General features: G+C 41.3%; 1 protein-coding gene across 2 annotated transcripts; it reads left to right on the forward strand.

Annotated features, from left to right (window-relative positions):
* Window positions 1–1752: 1752 nt before the first annotated feature.
* Window positions 1753–16873, forward strand: PDZD9 (PDZ domain containing 9). Of its 2 annotated transcripts, XM_037055785.1 has the most exons (4): window positions 1753–2157; window positions 4138–4317; window positions 11848–12037; window positions 16110–16873. In XM_037055785.1, exons 1-4 carry the CDS (start codon window positions 2127–2129, stop codon window positions 16495–16497), a joined length of 789 nt encoding a protein of 262 aa, XP_036911680.1. In that variant the 5' UTR covers window positions 1753–2126; the 3' UTR covers window positions 16498–16873. The 2 variants fall into 2 exon arrangements, with proteins under 2 accessions (XP_036911680.1, XP_036911681.1); XM_037055786.1 differs by lacking the exon at window positions 4138–4317.
* Window positions 16874–18166: the final 1293 nt, after the last annotated feature.

An 18166-nucleotide genomic window follows, 5' to 3' on the forward strand; every position in this document is an offset into this window, starting at 1 on the left:
TATTTTATGGTAGAATGAATTTTCTATCTGGACAGCTGCTTCACCAAATGATTCAGAGGAAGAAACAGGCCATCCATTGTAAGAAGCCACCTGCAAGAAACTCCTTGAGGTTGGGAACGGTAGGAAACAGGACAACTTTGTTCATTTCCCTGTGCACCAGCCTTTGAAACACAGAATTTATCCAATAAGAAATCTGTCCTGGCTCTGACCAGTGTAGCTCAGTTGGTTGGGCAGCGTCCCCCAAAGCAAAAGGTTTGATTCCCTGGTCAGGGCACATACCTGGTTTGCAGTTTGGTTCCAGGTCTGGATGCGTGCAGGAGGCAACTGATCAATGCATCTCTCTCACATCGATATTCCTCTCCTTCTCTTTCTCCCTCCCTTGTCCTCTCAATAAATAAAATCTTAGGGGAAAAATATTTCCTTTAAAAAAAGATCTTTTAAGAGGAAATTTATGAGAGGGAAATCGTGTCACCAAAACCAGTGTGATCTTTGAGTTTCGGAGAGAAGAGCAAATTTGTTGGAATAAGAAATATTTTGTAACTCATCTAGGTTGATTGAACAGTTTCTGAAGTTAAAATTGATATGTGAGTTACTGAAGCCCAGAAAATACAAAGAAGTGGGGGGAAAAAAAAGAAAAGAAATCTGCCCTGGCCCTGGCTGGTATAGCTCAGTGGAGTGAGCGAGGGCCTGTGAATCACAGGATCGTGGTTCGATTCCCAGTCAAGGGCACATGCCTGGGTTGCAGGCCAGTTCCCGGTTCCCAGCAGGGGACGCACAAGAGGCAACCATACATTGATATTTCTCTCCCTCTCTCCTCCTCTTCCCCTCTAAAGATAAATAAATAAAATCTTTTTTTAAAAAAAGAAATCTGCCCTGGTTGATTGTTTNATACAAAGAAGTGGGGGGGGGGGGGAAGAAAAGAAATCTGCCCTGGCCCTGGCTGGTATAGCTCAGTGGAGTGAGCAAGGGCCTGCGAATCACAGGATCGTGGTTCGATTCCCAGTCAAGGGCACATGCCTGGGTTGCAGGCCAGTTCCCGGTTCCCAGCAGGGGACGCACAAGAGGCAACCATACATTGATATTTCTCTCCCTCTCTCCTCCTCTTCCCCTCTAAAGATAAATAAATAAAATCTTTTTTTAAAAAAAGAAATCTGCCCTGGTTTATTGTTTGGGTAGAGCCACAGAAACAGCTGAATAAGCTGGGAGCTTCCCAAGTCTGGACATCTTTGCACAGTGCCTGACACCTAATAGGTGCTTGATTACTATTTGTTGAAGGCAAGAGTGCAAGGCGCTTAACTTCTCAGTCTAATCAGGATGGGAAGGGCAACAGGACCTACCTCATTCTCTTATTTTTATTTCTTCTAAAATTTATTTTTGATCATTTATATTTTCCTAAAACTGCTCATTCCATCTCTTTTTTTAAAGTCTCAGTTCCAAGAGATAGAGCCCTTGTTTATCTTGTCTTGTGTATCAGTACAGACTGTAGAGCAGGCTTCTGGTCTGAGTATATGTGTGTAGGAGGAAGGGTTACTCTGGAAAAATAAGAATTAATTCCTCTCTGAACCGGAACTCATTTTTTTTCAGGTCCCCTTGGCTATTTCTCATTCAAAAATACCCATGAAAAAAGGCAGTTCCAAAACAGTTGGAATAGTTGGTGTAACAATATTTAGAAACTTTATTGGGAGGTAGCAGGGGAGTCTGTGCTTGCTGTGATGGTCCCCTGTGGACCAGTTCACATCTTCGAGACCCTCCCCTGTGCTTTCTCCATTCTCTCCATTTCAGTGGTTTCCCAGGAATGGATGTGAACTTGCTGTGGGCAGCGCTGTACTAGTACCTGCAGAAGTTTTGTTTTTCTCTACTGAAATATTCACACTCCATTTTCCAAGTCCCAAAGGCCTTGTGATGACGTCACTGCTCAACCTCTGGGTGTCACGCACGGCCCCTGGGGCAACCATGTCACCAGCCCTAGGTCTCTCCACACCCGCAACTGGACCACGTGCGGCGTAGCACACTGGCTCCTCGCTCCTCGCTCCTCGCTCCTCCGGGATTCGAGAGACCGTTGAGAATTGGACCGACTTTGGCTCCGCTCCGGGAAGCGCTCCTTGACAGCCTGACCTCCAGGGGCCATGGAGAAGGCCATCTACAAAAGCAGAAAAGGTGAGTGGAGAGAGAGTGGACAAGCCTTCTTCTCTTTTTTCCTCTGTGAAATGGGAACAACACCCTCTTGGCTTCTTACCATAATTTGTTTACCAGACTACAATTTACATACAGTAAGAGCCTCCCTTCTCAGGGCACAGATCTGTGAGTTTTGAAAATTGCTTACCCATGTTTAACCACCACCACAGTCAAAAGGCTGCACCTTGGCCACCAACCCTCTCCCCAACCTCAGCTTCTCATGTGTTTCTGTAGTTTTTCCCTTCCCACAGAGAATGTCACAAAAATGGGATCATATTTCATGGAGTCTTTTGAGTCTGGCTTCTTTCACTTAACCCTGCTGTCTTTTGAGACATAGTAGAGTGAAACCCTGCCTAAAAGACCACTTTTCTGTAGGCTTAAGGAGAGGATGAAAACCACCTGGTCTAAATTGTCCCTATAATCTTTTAATTTCTCCAGGATTTTATTTAGTTATTTCTAGAGAGAAGGGAAGGGAACAAGAAAGAGAGGGAGAGAAACATCGATCAGTTGTTTCTTGTATGTACCCTGACCTGGGATTGAACCCCCAACCCAAGCATGTACCCTGACCAGAAATCAGATGATACCCAACCAATTGAGTCACACTGTTCAGGGCATGCCTCTATAGTCTTGAAAAGTCTCTGGAGTCAGTTCCTCCTTCACCCTAGGTTTTTGCACACAGAGAGGAGGAAGATAAGCAAGGACACCTGCTGGGCAGAAATAGCAGTGAACCCTGCCAGCTGGGGTAGGGGGAGCAGGGGAAGCCCTTCCTCAATAATGGGAGGTCTCCCAGGCCCCCCAAACACCAGTCACATGAATTTGGCAAAGGCTTAGTGAGTAGCAGTTTGTCACTTGTCCTTAAGGGAAGTGTTGTGTGTGTGTGTGAAACATTGGGAAGATATGCAGAAAACAAATCTCCCCAGAAGTTCCTTTGTACTGAAAGTGAGTTTCCCAAAAGCTTCCTGTTTGGAAGAATAACTTGTTTTAAATCACTCTTCAGTCTTTGAAACTTTTCTTGTGAGGTTTAGTTCTATGGAAAACATATTTCATTTCCTCCCACCATCACTGTCCCCGGTTCTCCTCCCAAATGCTTTTTCACTACTGTGCATTTCCACTGTCATTGCCATTACATACTTGGGCAATTGCAGTGACCCCTTTATTTCTCACATCCACTCTGGACTCTACAATCTAATCTCCACACAGCAACAAAAGAGTGAGCTTGCTTTCTTTTCTTTCCTTTCCTTTTCTTTTCTTTCTAATCCCTTCCTTCCTTCCTTCTTCTGTTTTCTTTTTTTAAATGCAAATCTTACCATGTCCTGCATAAATTGCTTCTAGCTTTTCCAGTTAGGTAAACCTGCAAGGGAGGTCTGCTCTGCCTTTGCTCCTCCTATCTGCCCCTACTGGTATCCTTTATGCTCTTTCTTGTCTCTGAATCTTGATACAATTTGCTCCCTTCCATGTCCTTTGCCTAAATATTTCCTATTAGTTCTTTGGACCTCAATTCAGTTTTACCTCCTCTGGGAAGCCTGGCCTGCCTTCCCAACAGGAGACCTTGACCTCCTGATGGTCACCCTGAGCCTTCTATACTTTTCCTTCATAACATGTGTTACAGCTGTTATTCAACGTATTTACATGACTAATGGATATCTGTCTCCTGCACTAGGTGGGAAGATCCATGAGTAGAAGAAACACTTCTTAAATCCATAAATATATGTTAAGTGAATGGATAATAACTAATGTCAGTTAAACATTCATAATGTGCTAAGCACTGTGCAAAAGCCTTTCTTTCACTGTCTTATTTAATTCTCATAATAACCCGCTCAGCTGGACACTGTTTTTTACTGAGGAGGAAACTGAAGAGTGGAAAGGTTAACTCCCCTAGAGGTCTGGTTTTAGAGCCCCAGTGATGATTCTCATGCTTCTGTTTCCTTGAAGGTCTAAAATATATCCCCCTCTTTTTATTAGAAAAACAAATCAACTTCCAGGTCAAGTCATCTGTGCACAACTTGAGCAAAACTCAGCAGACCAAACTCACTGTGGGCAGCCTGGGGTTAGGCTTGATCATCATCCAGCAAGGGCCCTATCTCCAGATCACACACCTCATCAAGAAGGGGATTGCAGCCAGGGATGGAAAACTCCAACCAGGTGACTGTGGTTCCCGTGGCTCCCACCACCCAACCCTGCCTCCTTCCCCGCTGCCTTCAGGGATACTCAGGTTATTAGGTTTCAGTGTAACCATAATGGTGACGTTGTATGAGAGCTTTCTAGGGGTCAGCCAGTTGCCATCACTTATGTAATCCTCCCTCTTGTACATTATTTATTCATTGCATTCTTATAATAACCCTCTAGGTAGAAAGCATTATCATTCCTTTTTTACAGGTGAGGAAACTGAGGCTCAGTGAGAATGAGTTCCTTTTCCGCTTTCACCCCCATCTAGCAAGTGGAATACAAACACAGGCAGTGTCATTGCAGAGCTCATGGCTCACGGTGGATAAAGATTTCCTCTCTGTTAGGCAGTATTAATCATTAACATTTAGATACATGACCTCATTTTAGCCTCCTGACAAACCCTGAAGAAGACTCTGCTATTTTAAGGACCTTACAGAGCCCTGGATGGTTTGGTTTAGTTGGTTGGAGAGTCATCCCATAACTGAAAGGTTGCAGGTTCTATCCCTGGTCCAGGTACATATGATCCCTGGTCTGGGTGTATATGGGAGGCAACCAATTTATGTTTCTCTCTCTCCCTTCCTCTCTCTCTAAAAGCAATGAAAAAATGTCCTTGGGTGAGGATACAAAAAAAGGGGAAAAAAAGGACATTACATATAAGGAATCAGATATTTTAGAAACCTGCCCATGGTCACACCAAGGAGCAGGGATGTAAACCCTCTCTGTTAAACTCCCAAGTGCAAATGCTTTATCAGTACCACCCCATTTCTTTTGTCTTTGGGTAAATGAATTTTTTATCCAGTGTAAGATGTGTTTTCCCAGTGCCTGCTCTGAGCCTAGTGCTGTGCTCAGGAGTCAGTGAGGCACAATGAAATTATAAGGTGTTGAGAAGAAAAACCATTCAGCATTAACTGGACTGTCACTTTCTAGTGCTATGACCTTGGACAAAGTCACTTAACTTTTCAGGCCTCAGTCACTTCATCCCTAAGTTGGGATAATACCACCTTTGTCAAAGGTTGCTGAGATTTGATAATTTTAATGAAAGTGCTTTGAAAACTACAATGCTATGGAAATACTGGCAATAATTTATCTTCGGCTGGTCTTACTTAGACAGTGTCTAGACTCATGTCTTTAATGTCTTTTTTGAAATAAAAAGTGATTGTGGTACAGGAGGGCCAGTGAATTAAACCACTGGTTTGCAACTCTGGTTACCTATTAGAATCACCTGGGGAACTCTTAAAACTAAGATAGCTGGGCAATATCTCCCCAGGGGTTCTGATTCAGTTGTTTGGGATTGGGGATAGGGCAGTTCAAGTTTTAAAGTCTCCTCTGGAGATTCTATTGTAATTGCAGTTTGGGTTAGAAGCAGTGGTTTAAAGAAGAAAGTAGAAAGGTCAAATTCAAGGAGTTCATCATCACCAAGCCCTTATTATATGAAATGCTAAAGGGACATATCTAAGAAAAAGAAGATAAAAAATATGAACAGTGAAAGGACAGCAAACTCACAGTTATTAACAACCACACCTAAAACAAAAGCAAACTAAGAGGACAGCTAGATTGGGAGTGGAACCATAGAAATGGAGATCACATGGAGGGTTAGCAACAGGGGAGTGGGAGGACGAGAACTGGGGGGAGAAGGTACAGAGAATAAGTAGCATAGACAGTAGGTAGAAAATAGATAGGGGGGAGGGCAAGAATACTATGGGAAATGCAGAATCTAAAGTACTTGTGACACATGGACATGAACAAAAGGGGGGGAATGGTGGGGGAGGGGTGTGCAGGGTGGAGGGGAGTGAAGGGGGGGAATGGGACAAATGTAATGGCATAATCAATAAAATATATTTAAAAAAGAAGAAGAAAGTAGATAAATGATCTTATTATAAAACAGTTCATCTCACCTTAAACCCAAAGCATTTTCTCCATGCATCACTACTTGGGGCTGGGGAACAAAGTGCCAGAGAGTTCTGGATTTTCCAGACCAGAGGAACTCTAGGACGGATCCCATGGGCTCTGCTTCTTCTCCTTGGCTTCCCTGGGGTGAATTGTATGCCAGCTGCTGCTCTATAACCAGAGTGTACACTCCCTGGAGTGTGACTAGGAGTGTTTTCACGCACACAAAGCAGAATCTCATGTTGGGGGCTACAATTAGTAGGCTCTTTGAAGTCCTTGAAGTCAAAAGCAGTCTTTTTTTTTTTTTTAAGAGGAAAAGAGCCCTGGCTAGTGTGGCTCAGTGGATTGAGTGCTGACCTGTGAACCAAAGGGTCGCTGGTTTGATTCTCAGTCAGGGCACATGCCTAGGTTGCAGGCCAGGTTCCAAGTAGGAGGCATGTGGGAAGCAACCACACATTGATGTTTCTCTCCATTTCTTTCTCCCTTTTATCCCCTCTCTAAAAATAAATAAATAAAATCTTTAAAAAAATAAAGAGGAAGAGAATGAGAGAAAAAAGTTGATTTGTTGTTTCTCTTCTTTATGCATTCATTGAATGATTCTTGTATGTGCCCTGACACTGCGGATGGAACTCACAACCTTGGTGCATCGGGGCAACACACTGGACAACTGAGCTACCCAGCCAGGGTCAGAGACAATCTTGAATTCCTCTTTGAAATTCAGTACTTACCTGTAATACTGGCATATTTATTATGTCTGTGCTTAATAAATGAATAATAATTGAGTATTTTACCTAGATATTGCGCATTGTGTTTCTATATTATATAATTTAATTTTGCAATGCTGCTGGAAGGTAGATAATGAAATATAGAGGCTTAGTTAGGTAAAGAAACAATACACAGAGCTGAGCAGTTGGAGCTGGGACTTGAACCATGTCTACCTAGAAAGTCTCTACCTTTGACTAGAAATGATTTTTTCTATTGATTTAGAGAGAGAGGAGGAAGAGAGAGAGAGATTTGTCGCTCCACTTGTTTGTCTCTTCTCTGTGCCCTGACCAGGGACTGAAACTGCAACCTTGGTGTATAGGGATAACACTCCACCCCACTGAGCTACCTGGCCAGGGCAGAAATGAGATTTTAATAAAGAGAAAGTCCAGAGTCCTAAATTTCTTCATGGCAAGTCAGCCACTCCTCTTCAGGGTCCAGGCTTCAAAGACTCTAATTCCTTCCTTTTGATAATGGTTGAAATTTTGAGATGGTGATACTCCTTGAAACCTGCAATTTCTTTGACCTCATCATTTCCAGGCCCCATTCTCATCCATGTGCTTCAGATTTCTCTCCTTTGGTGTTTCATACAGGTTTCATCTTGATTTCCTAATTTAGTTTAGCGTTAACTTGTTCTGGCTAAACTTTATTTTTTAAATTTTTATTTATTGGTTTAGAGAGAGAGTAGAAGGGAGAGAAGAGAGAGAAAAACATTGATTTGTTGTTGTTCCACTTATTTATGCATTCATTGGTTGATTCTTGTATGTGCCCTGACACAGGGATTGAACCCATGGCCTTGGCATATTGGGATCATGCTCTAACCAACTGAGCTGCCTGGCCAGGACTTCTGGCTAAACTTTAAATTCCTTTTGGCCAGTATAGTTTTAACAGACTCTGATACATTAAGAAATTAAGATATCTTTGAGGATAAATACAAGTCCTGTACTGGCTATCATTGTTACCATGACACATTCATTAAGTATTTTCTGAATGCCGGCTGTGTGCAGGCTTCCTGCTCGGCACTGGGTCTCACACCACATGGACGTTATGGAACTTAAGCTTAGTTGGGAGAAATGGAGAAAAATAAATAAATCTCTTTTTTAGTAGTGGCTTGGCTGCTACAAAGTGGATTTAAATAAGTAATTTAAACAAAGTTTATATGATGTGGTTCCTACAGCCTATTAAAACAATACATGTGTAATAAGGTTGGTATTTATAAATACTAGATTGGCGTTTGTTTTTAAAGGGCCATGTGAATATCCAGTGCCATAGTAATCACATTCATACAATGACATGTTTGGTATACAGCATCAGGGCATCAAGCTCTTTATTTTCTGCCCTCTTGATAAAAATCACTCTTTAACAACATAATTAAGCAGAATGCCAAGCCATAGCTTTCAGCTATAAACTTTCCTTTTAACATTAGGCAAGTGAGCTCACCCAGTGAGTTTTTGCCATTGTAATTAACCTCCGCTGGACCACACAATCTACAGGTAGCTGGGAGAAAGAAACCTTGCAGCATTCTGAAGCTGGTTTTGTTAGTTTTACTCTTAGCTACTTTTTAAGACCAAAGTAAAGTTTTCTCTACCCTTCTAAACATTCTTCAATACTGGAAACTTTTTTTTTTATTCAGTCGTCAAGTGATCTTTAACTGAAATATTTTCCTTTGTAGTTCGTAACTAGCCAGGCATTCCACTGCACCACTGCTGATGCCATCTATGATGTTGTCTATGATGTCATGAAGGTGTCGTCAACATTGCAGCCCACAGACTGGGCAGTCCCCAGGATCTCTGTAATGGTTCCAGAGAGTTCTCTAGCTAAAGACCAGTGTCATGTCTCTCAGGCAGTGTGAACAATCTCATCAAAAGTGGTCTTTCCACTGTGCTTAATTGTTTGTTTGTTCTTTTGTTTCTTTCTGTTTCCTGGTGGTTCTTTGAGGGCTTTGATGATCAAGGAGGAGGGAGAAGGTACAGCCTCAGTCTGGGCCTGTCTGTTCTGTAGTCCTCAGACCCTTTTAGTCCAATCATAGGTTGTTTGCTTTGGTGATGTCATCACCAAACTTTTTTTTTAACCTCACTCAAGGACATTTTTTCATTGCTTTTTAGAGGGGGGCAGGGGGAGAGGGGGGAGGAGGCAGCAATGCGAGAGAAAAACATCGACTTGTAGGTGCCTTGACTGGGGGATTGAACCTGTAACCTGGGCATGTGCCCTCATTGGGAATCTAACCCACAACCTTTCCATCTATGGGATGACAGTCCAACCAAATGATCCCACACCAGCCAGGGTGCATCACCAACCTTTTTTCAGACAGGGGGTCAATCTTGGGGGCCAGGACAGACGTGGCACCAACTTCCTCATCAATGCACCTCAGGAGTATGACTTTGATTTCACTGGGGTCAAACTTTGATGGCATGTTGTCAGATGAATCCGGATTCAGAAGGACTGAAGAAAGTTGCACCTAAGTCTCCTCTGAGCCAAAAGCCAAAAGAATACTTGAAATTTTTGTTTCTGATAGAATCTAGCACTATGGAAGTTTGTCTTTGGCATTCCTTGGAGGAAACTGAGGCAGCATTTGCTACCAGAGATAAACTTTGTCTCCAGCATACTTCCTACCGAGCAAATGTAAAAGATAAAGAGAAGTTACCTCGTCTTAAGTCTTGTCTTGGAAGGAGGGTGATTGAGGTTTTGCCACCTTCCCCCACACAGAGAGGTGGACACATCCTTTGGGACTTCCTTGGAGTCACTTCATCCAATGTTAGTTATAACGTCTCCATTACCACTTGACAGAAAGTTAATACTAGTTAGATCTAAAGACTAAGATTTTACCCAGTGTGAGTCTTCCCTTAAAAACAGTTTCTCTGTATTCCTTCTTCTCTCGCTGAATAATACCCTTGTAGCAGGGTTCTTCATTGCAAGTGAAAAAACATTTCTGTTAAGGCACTGTATTTAAAACATTGAGTCTGACAGAATTGCCAGAAAGGCTGGAGAACCGGGCTTGGAAAATGGTGAGAACATAGGGCCATGTACAACTACCCCTGGAAACTGGGTATGCTCCCCATACTCCTCTGCACATCCTATTTCAGATTCAGTGACCCTGGTGGAAGTGCCCAGTGGCTGAATCTAGGTTACATGTCCATGCCCTAGATGCTGGGGGTAGGGAGGTGAGTGCAAATTAATAATTGGTCTTTTTTAGTGTGGGGGCGACTTCCCTCACAAGTCCCCCCGTGTGCCACGGATGAGAGTGAATATGACCAAGACATGATGTGATCTGCTTGGGGAAGAGAAGTAAACAGTGGCCAGTTTCACAGGGGAAGAAGGCTAGCAGCGGCCAGTTTCTCCGAGGAGAGAAAGGCCTCGAGCTCCCTCCTCCAGGGCCTTTTACTGGGTTTTAATACACAGAAATATAGGGTGGCAAAGATCAAACAGTAGATAACATTTCAAAGAAATCTGAGGGCTTACTATGAGTCAGAGTCTGTCAGGAACAGAGTTTAGTTTTCCCACTCAAACCCTTAACATATGAATGAAAGCACTCTTAGCAGAGCAGATTTCACAGGTTTATCAGGAAGTCTTTGTGATGCCAGATTTTTCCCCAGGACATGCTCTAGCAAGGCAAGGAGCTGCACCTCTCCCAACAGCTATTCAGGCTTAAGGGGATTAGAGCCAGGGAGTGCTTCTCCCAGAGAACATGGGGACTGGGGCTATGTCAAAGCTGGGGGTCGGCTGGCCGGGGGGAGGGGGGGCGGAGAGTCCATTGCTCCCTGTCACAGCCCCTGGAGTTCTTCAATGAAGGCCCCCCAAGTGATCAAGTCTGGCTTAGGTTGCCCCCCACTGTGAGGGGTCTTACCCATCATCCAGAGGTCGTCCCTCGCCTTTAGCCACAAGGGGTAGGGATACAATTCCTAGAACCAGGCAGAGCAGTCTGCAATGTTTTAGGGTCCTATTTTGGGGTCCAGGAACTTGCTGTCAAGATGTGGTTCTCTTCCCATCTACTGTGGGCTCAGAAGCTCTATGCTTTACCATTACATTTCCCTTCCTGTCCAGCACTGCCTTAGCTGTCAAATCCCTTTGAACCAATGTATTTTCTTTATATACATCTTAAGCTTAATTAAAGCATGCTAATAGTCCAGTGTTTCATGCAAAATTATTTGCTCAACCAATACTCTACGAGGGCAGAGAATTAAACACTGATGTTTAATGTGGTCAATTCACTGTGAAGGGCACTGGAAAAAGCCAGGCAGCTATAATGGAAAGTAGGCCATTTATGCATCACTTAATGTAAATGGCTTTTTCTTTAAGAGTAATAGCCATTCTTTTTATTTGAAATATACTTTTAGAATTCTAAAGGATGCTTCAATTATAAATGGTATAATCTCTGTCACACAAAAAACTTCAGAAATGCTGTGAAAGTGTGATATAATATCTACATTGCACTGCTATAAGAAACATCTTGCATACATTCATTATGCAAAAGACACTCAAGTTACCGAAGTGGTCATTTTTTAAAAAAAAAGATTTTGTTTGTATATTTTTAGAGAGAGGGGAAGAGAGGGAGAGATATATCAATTGGTTGCCTCTTGCACATACCCCAACCAGAAAAGAACGTGCGACCCAGGGATGTGCCCCAGCTGGGAAGTGAACCAGTGACCTTTTGCTTATGGGATGATGCTCAGCCAACTGAGCCACACCAGTCAGGGTGAGGTGATTGTTTTTATTAAATAAAGACTGACTCTTGGTTTTGGTTAAAGATGAACCAGCAATATGAACCCATGAAAAGAAACACCTCACAATAAAATCCAAAATGATATGTTCCCTTTAAACCATTATTGTATTTTTGCTGCTATTTTTTCCTCTCTTTAGGTGATGTTCTGATTAGTGTTGGCCAAGCTAATGTGTTAGGATATACTCTTCGAGAATTTTTAAAGCTTTTGCAACATATCACCATAGGAACAGTGCTGCAAATAAAGGTTTACCGAGATTTTATTGAGATACCCGAAGAATGGCAAGAAATATGTGATTTAATCCCAGAGACCAAATTCCCAGTAACATGGTAGGTAGTTCATTTTTGGAAATCTTTGTTATACTACAGAATTCTCCAGGGTCTATGAAGCTCAGCATCTTGGTTTAATGTGAAAGTTATCAAATGAACCATGGTAGGAGGGATTGGTGACACTGCCAGAACAATGTCATGGTTTTCTAAATCCTTTTGGATATATCACCCTTGGATATATCATAAACTCACTCTCAAACTCATTATGCCTAAAATCAAAAGCCAGCTCACCTCTGATCTTCTAGTGGCCCTATCTTCCTGGGGCAGTGTCTGCCTTGTTGAACAAGTCAGAAATTTAGAGGCTGAACTTGATTTTTCTGTTTTCCTTGTCTTCCCCCTTCCTCCTCAGCCACTACAACTTGTTATTCACCTTCCAGCCATCTCCAATATTTGTCCATCTCTCTGGCCACTACCATCACTCCAGTCTAAGCCACCATTTTGGCTTGCTGCATCTACTCTTGCCCCTATTCATTGTCTACACAGAATGATCCTTTTACAATGCAAATTGGATTTTAACATGCCTTGAAATCTGTAGGACCTTCTTTTGTTCTTGGGATAAATGCCCAAATTCTTATACTGGTTTGTGCTCCCAGCACTTGGCTGGTGTTTGTATACCACTCCAGCTTCATCTCACAAGGCTCCCCTCCCCTGTGGTCCACTTTGGCTTTCAGTTCTTTTACCTGATGTTGCTCTTTGCCTTGGGGTTTTTTCATGTGCTCTTCTGTCTACAGTATGCTTAGGACCCTGTCATGAATCTTCCTTGAAGGTTCTGAGTGCAGACTTTCCTAAAGGAAGTGTTAAAACACTGTCAGGTCCACCTGTCAAATATTCTCATAGTATCCTGATTCTCTCCTCACAGCATTGATTCAATTTCAATGAAATAATCTGTATAGTCAATTGTTTACTGTATTGCCCTGGAAGAATGCAAACTCTATGAAAGCAGGGGCAAGTCTGTCCTATTATGCTGAACCTTCAATAACCTTGTTATGCTGGACTTTTACTTAATTGAGGGCTGTTGTTCAGTAAGTAAAATTTGAAATCCAGCTTTGAATCTCTGGCAAATCAATCTGAGAGTTCGTTTATCTGTTATCACAGGAGTAGCAGGGACAATTCTGAGGATCAGATAAGGAAGTTCTGTTGAGCATGAGAACATCTTTTCTTTCAGTGAGAATTTGAGTGCTCTGATGCAGGAATGGTCCTTATTAATTCTGACAGGTTTCCTGGGCCCTAGTTGCTGCAGCCCTGCATCTTTGCTCATTGGAATGAGCTCAAAGAAACCTGGCTGGAAACTTCACTTACACTAAAATTGGCCCAGATTGTCGCATAGGAATTACTTCAGAGATCCCAGTTTGTGACCCTAGGGATTGGTGTCGCCACAGATGCGCTCATCTCTACCATGTGTTGTTTTTTTTTATTTTCCTCCCCTCTACCCTGTTTTAAAAAGCCAGAAGAGCAGTCACCTGTAGAAAGTGAGGAGGCACATGGGACTTGTCTAGGGGCCAGTAGAACTCTATTTCTTGACCTAGGTGGTGACTATGAAGGTTTTTAGATTTTTTTCTTAAACTGTTTTTTTTCATTTTCTGTTTATTTCAAATTTAAAAAGTGAAAAATATTTGAATTAGTTGCCAAATTTGCAATACTAATATTTCATGGAAAGAATCTGGATTTGTGGTTTTTCCTGAAAAAATCAGAAGATGGGCTTGCATCCTCATGGTGACAATGGCCTAGAGCTGGGGAACAGCTGTCCCCATCAAATTGGGCACAGACTAGGGGAAAATTTTTTCCCCAATAACCAAATTGATTATGATTTGATTAAAAATCATTCATGATAATAGCAAACACTTATTCACTGCTTACAATGTGATGGGTACTATTTACAAGATTATACAATTTAATCTTCATGCCAATTCTTTTTTAAAAATCCTCATTGAAGTTACATATTTTTAAAAAGTAATTTTAGAGAAAGAGAAAGGGAGAGAGGAAAGATGGGAGGGGGACAGAGAGAGAGAGAGAGAGAGAAAGAAACATCAATGTAAGAGAGAAATTTGGATCGGTTGACTTCTGTACATTCCCCAACTGCAGACCAAACTGATTACGTAAGTAGGTTCCCTGACCAGGAATCAAATCTGCAACCATTTTGGTTCACAGGGTGATGCTCCATTCAACTGAGCCACCTGGCCAGGGCCATCCACTTCTTTTTATTATCATTTTATAGATAAGAAAACTGAAGCCAAAAGAAATGTATGTAAACTTGCCAGAGATCACAGGGGTAAGTAGCAGTGGTTTGTCTCTAGAGCAGCCATGTCTAATAAGAACTTCCTGTGGCAGTGGAAATGTTCTGCATTTGTGTTGTCCTCTATGGTAGCCACCAGCCACATGTGGCTATTAAGCACTTGGAATGTAAGGATTTGCAAATGAAGAATTCAGGTTTAATTAGTTTAAATTTAGCTGTCACAGAGCGCTGGTGGACCTTTGTGCTGGGGAGTGTCACTCAAGCCTGAGCTTTTAACCACTTGCTTATACAAAACTACATTCTAACTAAGCATTTTAATTATAGAGTTTGAGATTTAGAATGTTAAAATCTAAGGGTGGCAGATTTACTGTTCAAAAACAAAGAAAAGATAAATACAGAATAGCACAACTTAAGTATGAGGTGAAACTCAGAAACTTAGGAACACTGCCAAGCATGTTCTGACTCCCTTTCTTAAGCAAAGGATTTGTATCTAAGATGTCATATTATCTTATGTGAAGGGGCCAAGAAAGGGGAAGAAAAGGGAGGAAAAGACTTCTTTCACAAAGCTGGTATGACCTTCTTTAGGAGCATAGGGCACTATGTGAACATTGGAGAGAATATACCATATAAAGATCTGGGCTGGCCTACTGGTATAAAAACTGTTTCCAGCCAACCCCGATCTCTGCAGGCTTGTGGTTTTATTATCTAGTGCCAATTTAATAGGAGCCTGACTCTCCCACCTGTCCTTTATATGACCTGATACAGAGTTACAAGGGATATTCTCTGCAGCCTGAAAAAATAGTACCTTGTCCCCCCACCCCTCATTCATGTGCTGTTTAGGAAGCCCTGAGCATGATGAAGGCATATTATTCTAGTCATTAGATCTTTTAGGTTTCCTTGCAAAGCGCTAAATCAAGGATCAAAGAAAATAACACAATTTAAGACCAGTGGCTCTCAGTAAAAATGACTCAATATTAATTGTACATCAGCAGGAGAGAGAAACTTTAGGGCACAGATAGAGCAGGATTAGAAGTTCAAGAGGCCTGGCTCTGACTGGTATGGCTTAGTCAGTGGGGCGTCATTGTACAGGGCAAAGGGTCACCAGTTTGGTTCCCGGGCAGGGCACATGCCTTGGTTGCGGGCTGGTGCCTGGTTGGGGTGTGAGAGGCAACCAACCGATGTTTTTCTCACATACCAATGTTTCTATCCCTCTCCTCTACCTAAAAATAAATAAAATCTTTTTAAAAAAGAGGTCTATAACTGCTAGCAGGCAAGCCTCACCCAAGTTTAAACAATTATGAAAGTTGAGGCAAGTTACAAAAAAATCTTAAAAATTTTTGGACAGCAACAAAGAGGTGCGATAGTGAATAATGAGATACATCTGGTAGAAGGGTATTCTACAAATCCACATTTGTAAACCCAAAAGAGAAGCAAAGAATGATGGTCAGGAGAAAAAAGTAAGACTCACAGTTTCCCATGACTAGTGTGTTAAAGGTCTTTGAGGCCCACTGCTTCCAGGCTCCCCTTGAAATTGGTGATATTCTGTTATTGCCAACCCCTGGAGACTCATAAATACATTCTGGGTGGGGTGAAATTAACCCACCCTTTAAAGCCTGGTAATAAATCAGATTAGGCATCAGGGTTAAGTCCGTACAAAGCCAGGCAGTTTGATTTACATTTAGGAATGGAGACAAATTTAAAGATACTTTTAGAAAAGAGAAAAATGTTCACAACTCAAAAAGGCAGTGCTAAAGTTAAATTATATCCTTTCTTCTATGTGCCAAAGCCAATGATAAGATATTAAGAACACTTTTCATTTAACTATTCTTCTATTTCCAGCACAAAAAAGAAAACTGAGCAGACAAACGACTCTTTCACAAGCACTGAGGACAAGGAAGATGTAGTTTTAGATAAAAAACTTAAGTATTATAAATCCCCACAGTCCACTGGGCATCATCCTGCAAGAAGACCTATGTCAATCTCCAGAGAATGGCATGAATATGAAAAGAAGAACCAGACTATCAGTGTAGGAACAGACATTAACTGTGATGTCATGATTCACAGAGACCACAAGAAAGAAATGAGAGCCCCTTCCCCATACTGGACAATGGTGAAGCAAGACAAAGACAGTTCCTCCTCCTCCTCAGCCTCAGACATATTCTGGCTGGAAGACTATGCCCAGGTTGAAAAGGGCAAGGGTCAACCTGGGTCAAAAGTTGGTTACTAGTTTACAAATCTGTGATCATAGGAGCATTTCTCTGGAAGATACCCAATTTTTGTGCACTGCCACATACAGCTTTCCTGTACTTAGGAATATGTGCAGACTTAGCCAATTATTTCACAGCTGTTGTGAAGCCTTTAGACCTTCTTCAATGTGATATTCAAGACTTCCCTTGGTGGGCCAAGAACCCTCAAAAATTTATTTTTAAAACAGCACCATCACTCAGTCATTAAGACCCTCATATCTCAGAAATATGTCTCATCTTTTAGAAAATGCAGCTGAGCAGTTTAATATCAGAATGTATGAACATAGTAGAGAATTTTACTTTTTAAGGTAAGTACATATTGTTATTTAGATATGTAGTTTCTCTTGTTTTGCAAACTCCAGTAATAGATATTTTTGGCTAGTTGTTCAAATTAGAAATTTTTTTCCTTTTTTGCCCCACTTTTACTCTAAATGTTGGTGTTCATTGGTAACTAATGTATTTTGCTGGATTTCCTTGCACAGCACTATACACAGCATTTCCTCTGCTGTGTATAGTGCACTCCCATGTATAATGCACACCCACGTTTTTGGCCCAAACTGTCAGGAAAAAAATCATTTGTTTTATTTTTTTAAATTCGATTATTTATTTATTTATTTATAGATACTTGTTTTTTGTATTATAAAAGAATTTTAGCATTTATTTTTTAACATATTATGGTATAAGAAATTTTATGTAACAAGTTACAAAACACAAGAATAGATATAAGGTATTTCAGGTACTGCCCATGTATAATGTACATCCTTATTTTTCCCTGAAAAATTCGAGTAAGAAAAGTGCACATTATACACAGCAAAGTACAGTACTTGAAAGAGACAGGATAAAAACAGATGAGGGAGAAGGAGAAGATGAGAGAAGACAAAGTTCTGTCACAGTGAAGATAAAGCAGATATACAAAATGAAGCAGTACAAATATAGGACACAACTAATAGAAAACTTGTTTTTCAAAAATAACTATATTGCAAGAAAGGAATAAAATCCAGACCATTTAATTGTTCTTACCCCAAATGAGATTTTAACTGTTTTTATCTTTTTGTTGTCATTACAAACAATATTTTTAAAAATTATTTTATTGATTATGTAATTACACTTGTCCCAATTTTTCCCTTTGCTCCCCACCACCCAGCACCCCCTACTTGCTTAGGCAATCCCCACACCATTGTTCATGTCTATGGATCATGCATGTAAGTTCTTTGGTTATTCCACCCCCTATACTGTACTGTATATCCCCATGGCTATTCTGTTACTACCTAGTTGTACTTTTTAATTCCCTCACCTCTTCACTGATTCCCCCAAACCTGTCCTCCCATCTGGCAACCATCAAAATGCTCTCCGTATCAGTCCCTGTTCTTGTTTGCTTAGTTTGTGTTTTAGGTTCAATTGTTGATAGGTATGTATTTATTGCCATTTTATTGTTCATCGTTTTGATGTTTTTTCTTAAATAAGTCCCTTTAACATTTCATATAATGGTTTAGTGATGATGAACTCCTTTAGTTTTTTCTTGTCTGGGAAGCTCTTTATCTGCATTGTGGTTCTAAATGATATCTTTGCTGGGTGGGGCAATCTTGGCTGTAGAGATTTTCTGCTTTTCATGACTTTGGATATTTCTTGCCAATTCCTTCTAGCCTGTAA

This window comes from Sturnira hondurensis, unplaced genomic scaffold, assembly GCF_014824575.4.
Source record: "Sturnira hondurensis isolate 20B ecotype Veracruz unplaced genomic scaffold, ASM1482457v3 Scaffold0008729, whole genome shotgun sequence".
NCBI lineage: Eukaryota > Metazoa > Chordata > Mammalia > Chiroptera > Phyllostomidae > Sturnira > Sturnira hondurensis.

Excerpts from the sequence above, each read along its gene's own strand:
- PDZD9 (XM_037055785.1), top strand. The coding sequence starts at position 2,127 with ATGGAGAAGGCCATCTACAAAAGCAGAAAAG. Across the intron at positions 2,158-4,137 it reads CATCTACAAAAGCAGAAAAG|AAAAACAAATCAACTTCCAG; the intron begins GTGAGTGGAGAG and ends TCTTTTTATTAG. Across the intron at positions 12,038-16,109 it reads ACCAAATTCCCAGTAACATG|CACAAAAAAGAAAACTGAGC; the intron begins GTAGGTAGTTCA and ends TTCTATTTCCAG.